Here is an 8,044-nt window from a genome sequence, read left to right on the forward strand (position 1 = left end):
TGTTGTTTACAGTCTTGTGAAAATCCTGTGTGCCCGCTGAGTACGTTCCATTGAATCGACCAAAGTACTGTATATACTAAATTGTAATATGTCTGCTCTGCTCCTGTAATTGATATTACGGGAATAGTCTATGCCATCTGAAATTCAGAAAGTTAACTAGTATTTTTTTTTTTTTTTTTGTAAAAACGTTTAATTGGTCGAAAAAACAAAATTGCAATGTTTTGACGAAAATCGTTATTGCAATCTTTTGACTGAATATAGGCCAGTGGTAATTGATGAGCTTATTCTTGAGCATTTAATTCATATAAGACAAACATTTAGTTAAATCGCCTTCTTACTCAACCAGATACCTGAATTGAGCCTCAGGTGGTTGGTTTACTCTTGGAAAACTGAAGGTAAGCTATGTTCTAAGTTAGTGTTGTATTGGATCGCATTCTCTCTCTCTCTCTCTCTCTCTCTCTCTCTCTCTCTCTCTCTCTCTCTCTCTCTCTCTCTCTCTCTCTCTCTCATTTGCAAGATACTGATTCCTTTTTCACGATTTGGAATATTTCAAGCAAACCAGATCAGCCTTAAGAACCACTGAAAGAATCTCCTCTGTGCCATGTTTATTGACCTATCAATGCGGTATTTATGAATGATTTAATATTTTCTTTATACATAAAGGATATTTTGATATATTTAAGTTTCTGCAATTCCAATTCTTTTTACAGATGAGGCCAATGAAGGAAAAACCTTTGATGGGGCTTCTGTTCTTAACATCATTTGTGAGCTTCGGTATAACTGCAGCGTTGCCAAATTACTGCCTATTTACACCACTCCACACAATGTGCTTACACAAAGGCTTAGGCCGGACATGTGGCAATAATGTTCCTTACAGAGGTGTTGGTATCAGAGATGTGGAACGCATCGTCGATTGGCATAACCATTACAGGTCCAAGGTGGCCTTGGGCATGGAAGCCACTGGGTCCCAGCCTCCAGCCTCTAATATGAGACTTATGGTAGTGCTTTAGTTTTTAATTTTTTATGGCCTGCAATTGGTCCTTATCTGGTTCAATAGAATATAATTCTGGCAGTACCTAAATGTTATTTCAAGTACTTCATAATTCCAATTTCTTTCCGGTCTTGTATATATCATTATTGTTCACTTGAATGTATCTTTGATAATTCATCACCATGATGTCGGGAAACTTTCCTCCTCATAATCTGTTAACCATTGATTGTGTAATTTACTCGTAACTATTAAGTAGTCAATGGTTATATTCATTAGATTATAAGTTCTCACTTGGTACATTACAAAAAGCCATTTTTTAAGGACAACTTAGAGACATAACTATTACTATTGTTATCATTATTAGCCAAACTACATTTAAAATAATGAGGAGATAAGTCTAATGCTGATGATGTTAGGTTGCACGTTTGGTTAGTTATGTTAATTACACCCTCCCTTGCCCCGAAGGACAAACGTAATTAAGAACATTTTAAGGAACTGATAATTACAATAAAAAGTTTAATACCTGTGACTGCCATTCTAGTGTACATTTTATTGAATGTATTTATTAGTAGGAAGGAAAATTAATAGATGTCATAATGTTGACTTGGCATTCGTCAGTATCCTGACAGAATTTCAGCTTACTTTACTTTGTGTTGCTATTTTGGTCCTATCGCGCAGGGGAATCCTACTATCTGCAGGACCTATACGTTCAGTTTATCGTACATTTTCTTGGGTATTTTGCATAGCACACCTTATAACTGAGGCTTTCGCTATAGTAAGGGTTTACCGCATTTTGTTAAAATAACAAAATGCGGGAAATCGCGTATGAAAGTTGACAATATTCAAACGTCGATAACTTTCATTTTTCAAGATATCTCAAATATGTTTTTGCATCTTAATGTACATTTTATATACTTCTCAGTATGTGTATAACGTAGTTCACTTAACTAAAATCTTAACCCGCCCCCAAATTTACGATCGAGAGGTAAACCCTTCTCTTGTAGTTTTTCTATTTCCGTATTTCCTTTCCTCACTAGGCTGTTTTCCCTGTTGAAGCCATTGGGCTTGTAGCATCTTGCTCTTCCAACTAGGTATGTAGCTTGGCAACTAATAATAATAATAATAATAATAATAATAATAATAATAATAATAATAATAATAATAATATATGGAATACCTCAACTGGTATTTATAGCATGATGTATTGTGTGAGAATGTATGATTATAAAATTAACGAGTAATACGTCGTGTGATGCTCTAGATATCTAAAAGTGCTAATCATATATTGTGAAAGATCGAAGGATTTCTCTGTGATAGGACCAGGAAAACAGATCTTAAAAGTAAAATAACGAATGAATAAATGATTTGAAGTTCTCTGGCATCCTGACATCGAAGATCATTGACGCCGATATCATTTATTATAAATAAAGATTAAAGGAATATTCAATTAAGATTAGAAAAGTAAATATGTTATAAAAGTTAAATAGCATTAAAAAGACCTGATCATTTCAGGAATGGGATCACGAACTAGCGCAGATAGCGCAGTCTCACGCCGATCAATGTCTCTTCGTACATGACTGTCCGGATTGCAGACGCGTTTGTGAGTGATTTTTTTATTTCAAGTTTTCTGGCATCCTGATATCTAATGTCATTGGCGCCGATATCATTTATTATGTATTAAAAATAAAAGATTATTCAATTTAAACCATAAAAGTTGAGATGTCATTATAAAAGTTGAATTAAAAGTTATGTCATTATAAAAGTTGAATTAAAAGTTAAGATGTCATTATAAAAGTTGAATTAAAAGTTGAGATGTCATTATAAAAGTTTAATTAAAAGTTGAGATGTCATTATAAAAGTTGAATTAAAAGTTGAGATGTCCTTATAAAAGTTGAATTAAAAGTTGAAATGTCATAAAAGTTGAATTAAAAGTTGAGATGTCATTATAAAAGTTGAATTAAAAGTTGAGATGTCATTATAAAAGTTGAATTAAAAGTTGAGATGTCATTATAAAAGTTGAATTAAAAGTTGAGATGTCATTATAAAAGTTGAATTAAAAGTTGAGATGTCATTATAAAAGTTGAATTAAAAGTTGAGATGTCTTTATAAAAGTTGAATTAAAAGTTAAGATGTCATTATAAAAGTTGAATTAAAAGTTGAGATGTCATTACAAAAGTTGAATTAAAAGTTAAGATGTCATTATAAAAGTTGAATTAAAAGTCAAGATGTCATTATAAAAGTTGAATTAAAAGTCAAGATGTCATTATAAAAGTTGAATTAAAAGTTGAGATGTCATTATAAAAGTTGAATTAAAAGTTAAAGATTTCATTATAAAAGTTAGTTTTCAGAAGACCTTCTTCTGAAATAAATCTAAAAATGCATAGTAGGTCACATCATGTCCAAGAATCTTGGCAAGGATGAACCTGGTTTGTGAGTAGTTTGTTGTTTCCATAGTATCAAAATAAACGATTCTTTATCAAAATTTAATTATAATACTGGTAGTGGCTATTGAATTTTAATTACAATAGAAATTGAAATTTCAGGCTTTTCCATTTTCATATTTTATTTTTTTAGTAATATGTGAAACTTTGCTTTCTTTCCCATTATATTTCTACTTCAAGCTAAAAAAGAATGTTTTTTTTTATCTAAAAGACATTTTAAATCACACAAGAATAAGAATAGTGATAGGTATTCGTCAGCGGCAAGTTTTTGATAAATTCATCTAAATAAACCCAGAGGCAGGTAGCTTAATAATTGATAATTCATTATCAACAAATTTCTAAAATTACGAATGATTAAACGAAAATACTAGTAAATAATTTGATGCAGTTTAGTAATTAAGAAAGCTAATACAAGGTTGAGGGCAATACTTAGCATTTTTTTTTTTATCATTCATTAATTCTTTTCAATTTTTTTTTAATTCTTTTTGATATCTCTGTGTATCCATAGCCAGATTCAGTGTTGGTCAGAATTTATGCATCAATGCCCAAAGGATCTTGAACTCTACTATCGACTGGATAGGAACTATCGACAACTGGTACAATGAAGTGGAGTTCGTCAATTCGGATGACCTGGAACCGTACAGGTGAGTCTGAAGAAAACTTGATGAACAGTAATTAAAAAAAGAAATTGGCCTATAAAGAGCGATTAACTGAAAGCAAGAAAAAAACTGGAAAATGTGAAATAATGCTGTACAAATTTACAAAAACTAGTGTGCTTATCAGAACATCGTTTGACTCTGTTTTCAATAATGTCTCATCAAGTGTAAAGTAACTACCGCACACATCACTTTGCCATTGCCAATGTTACGCGTTTTGCATTATTTCTAACTGTGAATAGGATTTGGGGCTCTCCAAAATAAATTGTTCGAAAGGAAAACGTCAATTATTCCTCGATAGAAAATGCTTAAAATTTACAAGTCTAAACTGAGCATAAAAATAGTCTTTTCAAAATTAGGATGCAGTTCTTTTACCTTTCCATTTCCCTGTTTATATTGGAGGACATTATTTGGTCCTTTAAATGGTACTAGTTTTCCTAGATGACCGTAGATTCAATCTCGGTGTTGTCTTTAATAGGTATTGTAATTCTATCGTTATCAATCTCAGCCTTTAACAGAAATATCACGATTTCTTATCCCCCACATGCTCGTAGTCCCTCGTACGCCACGGGGCGATACACACAAATGATGTGGTCGAACAGCTATAAAGTGGGATGTGGCTTCACCATGTTCTTGGAAGGAGGCTGGTGGAAGAAGCTCTACACCTGCGACTATGGGCCGAGCGGAAACATCCTTTCCTACCAGATGTACGAACGTGGTCGTCCTTGCTCTTCCTGTCCCCGTGATACCGTTTGCTCTGAACAGTACCCTGGATTGTGTGGTAAGTCTCTCTCTCTCTCTCTCTCTCTCTCTCTCTCTCTCTCTCTCTCTCTCTCTCTCTCTCTCTCTCTCTCTTTTAGTTGAATGTAAAGTCTAGATAACAGAGCACTTTGTTTGTCTGTAGTACGACACACACACATACACACATAACATTCTTTTGTAAAAAAAAGTGCCATAAGGCTTGGAATTACTGTAATATCTGCTACTGCATATCAAGTATATCAGCCTTAGTGTTATCAAGTAAAGGTAAAGTATTGAAGCTGCAATATCTATTAGTTATTTAAAATGAATTAATATGAATCAATAGGTACACTAATAGGTTTATAAATCAATACACGAAAAGCATTAGTCGTAGGACATTTCTACACAATATTGTAATCATTCCATTTTGCTCAGCCCCAGTATGGTCAAGTGTACATCCACACTGGGTCTTAGATGAGCAGACAGAGGAAGAACTTACCAACCACAACGAAGAAATTAATGCTACATACCAGGACAGGGGCTATGAGGAAAGGGTGGTTCCTCTCGAAGAACTGCAGAATTTTGAAGACTCCGAATCTCAGAACCAGCAGTGGGGCATCAAGGCCGAGGGCACTAGTGAATCTTCTTTACCTGGTGGCTACGAGACTGGCTCTCTGAGGAGCCTGCAAGATCAGTTTGCGAATGTCAAGGGATTTTTCCAGGTTCTTCTTGGTTTGCAGCCACATCACTCGAGCGGGTAATTGGTATTGGAATTGCTGATTGTTTGTTGTTTGCAATTCTCGCATCTGTATTTCGTTTTACGGGCTGCTCTTGTGAACAAGAGTTAGGACTGGTACAAGGACAGTTCGAATTAACTTATTATTATTATTATTATTATTATTATTATGATTACTATTATTATTATTATTATTATTATTATTATTAGCTAAGCTACAATCATAGTTAGAAAATAAGAATGCTATAAACCCAAGAGCACCAACAGGGAAAATAGCCCAGTGAGGAAAGTATATAAGTAAACATAGGATAGTGGGCATGAGTGTACCCTCAAGCAAGAGACCTCTAACCCATGACAGTGAAACACCCTGGCACAGACGCTATGGCAGTACCCAAATCTGGGAGAACACCAGTTTGATTTTGGAGTATCCTTATCCTAGAAGAGATGCTTACCAAGTAGAAAGTAGCCACTGAACAATTACAGTGCAGTAGTGCACATTGTTTGTATGCAAAGCATTTAAGAACATCGAAAGTTAACTTAAACATGATAGTGATCGGTTTGAATACATATGGTAACCAAAATAGTAGTTGTGGATTGGTATACATGAGACCTACAAATATACACTTATGTCTAATAAAAAAAATATACAAGTGGGCAATGGGAAGTATAAAAGTAAACATTATAATAAAAATATATATAAGTTAAACGTGGAATTTTTGCCTTTGCTGAGAAGATTTTTTATGACTATGTTGCTATTTAATAAAATATTAAACAGTGAAAATAGCTGAGGAAGGTGTTATTGCGATTCTTAATGAATACATGTGCTCAAAGGTGTCATGCTTACTAAAATCTTAACCTTTGCTCTATACAGGGATAGATCTGGTTCCGAAGAGGACGACGAAGCCGAGGAGCCTATATTTCTCAGTACTTATTCCAACGAAGAACCAATTAGAATTCAAAAGAGAGAAGCCGATGTCTTATTTGCTTGTGATCACCATCATCTGCCGTGCGAGTTCTCCGTTGAAGGGGGCGATTGGATCGCGGGAGAAAGTGACGGTAAATTGACAAAAAAAAAAAAAAAGTTTTGCTATATTTTTATGTTATAACGAGTTGTTAAAAATGATAAGTTTCCTTAGTAAACTAAAGTTTCTAACCCCTTTCTTTTTTAATTTTTATGACCTATATTTCACTTTTTTATTGTAACGAATAGTTGTCAAGCTAAATTTTTCATCGATCATGAATACATATTATCATAAATTTCTACAAGTAAATCTGAATTTATGTTTTTTTTTTATACAAACAGAAGAAGGACGATACAACTACACTGTCATAGAAACTGGTCAGAAAAGTGTGCTCCGTTGCAATACGAAAGTGTCATTGCCACAATCAGGCGACATTTGTGTGGTGATTTCACATGTTCGTCACTTGGAGTCTGACAGTTCAACGTTGGATGACGATGGCCTACCGGAGCTCTTGGTAAGTCTTGCGTCTCCTTTCGAAATTCCTATGGCAGGTCCAAGTTGTTTAAAGAATTTATTTTTTCCAAGCCAGCCACTTTTTTTTCAAATCAAACAGACCACTTTTGTCCAACAGGTATGGGGTTGGACGGCCCTGGCTAAATACATGCAGATAATTTTATCTTCATAACATAAGTCAGTAAAATCTATGGATTTATTTAAACACTTTTTAATAAATATAGACATTTTTAATCTGTGCAAAAATTCAAGAATTCTTCTTCCTTTTCAGCTAGATCTTAAGCCCGTGGAAGATGACAGCAGTGACGCCACCCAAAATAGGCTGACGGGAGAATCAGGACTTTGGAAGATAAGCCGTGTGACCATCCGTAACGTAACGAGTCCCTTCTTCTTTACGATAACTATTGGACCAGCTAAGGGAAGGACAGTTGTAGCACTGAATGCCATACAGATCACTGATGGGGTCTGCTCAGAGTAAAACTGGTTTTTATCCTTCTTTGTAGGCCTACCTGTAAAGGTGCCTCTCTCCTTAATAAAGCAATGTTTTGTATCACAAGTACTCTTCATATATGAAATTTGTTCAATTACAAAAAAATGTTATATCGAGTATCCTCCGGATTACAATAAGTTTTTGTAACGAGAATTTACTGAAACGAATGCTCTCTTTATAGGTTATCAAAAGTGGTCTTTAAATATGTTTGTTCAATAAAACAAGATATAAAAGTACTCGTCGATTACTGTCTTCTTTGATATGTCTTACTATAAAAGATTACATAACACTGACAATTCTTTCATTATCACCTAATAATAATAACGATGATTACTGGTATAAATAGCTATAATTGAAAAATATTTAGTAACCTTGAAGTCTCAGATGCCGCACAAAAGGTTGCACATGCGTGGCTTAGACCAAGGCTAGAATCTAGAAACTAAAGTAATATTAATCTAAATGATAACACCCACAGTGTTTCGAATGAATCTGACCAAATTTTTTAACGCAAACG

At 34.1% G+C, this 8,044-nt stretch overlaps 1 protein-coding gene across 1 annotated transcript; it reads left to right on the plus strand.

Annotated features, from left to right (window-relative positions):
- Nucleotides 1-200: 200 nt before the first annotated feature.
- Nucleotides 201-7,785, plus strand: LOC137630215 (uncharacterized). The gene is made up of 9 exons (XM_068361668.1): nt 201-395; nt 711-998; nt 2,504-2,591; nt 3,941-4,076; nt 4,643-4,869; nt 5,265-5,586; nt 6,437-6,621; nt 6,869-7,041; nt 7,312-7,785. Exons 2-9 carry the CDS (start codon nt 711-713, stop codon nt 7,516-7,518), a joined length of 1,626 nt encoding a protein of 541 aa, XP_068217769.1. The 5' UTR covers nt 201-395; the 3' UTR covers nt 7,519-7,785.
- Nucleotides 7,786-8,044: the final 259 nt, after the last annotated feature.

The sequence above is a fragment of the Palaemon carinicauda genome, chromosome 38, assembly GCF_036898095.1.
Source record: "Palaemon carinicauda isolate YSFRI2023 chromosome 38, ASM3689809v2, whole genome shotgun sequence".
In the NCBI taxonomy this organism is placed as follows: Eukaryota; Metazoa; Arthropoda; class Malacostraca; order Decapoda; family Palaemonidae; genus Palaemon; species Palaemon carinicauda.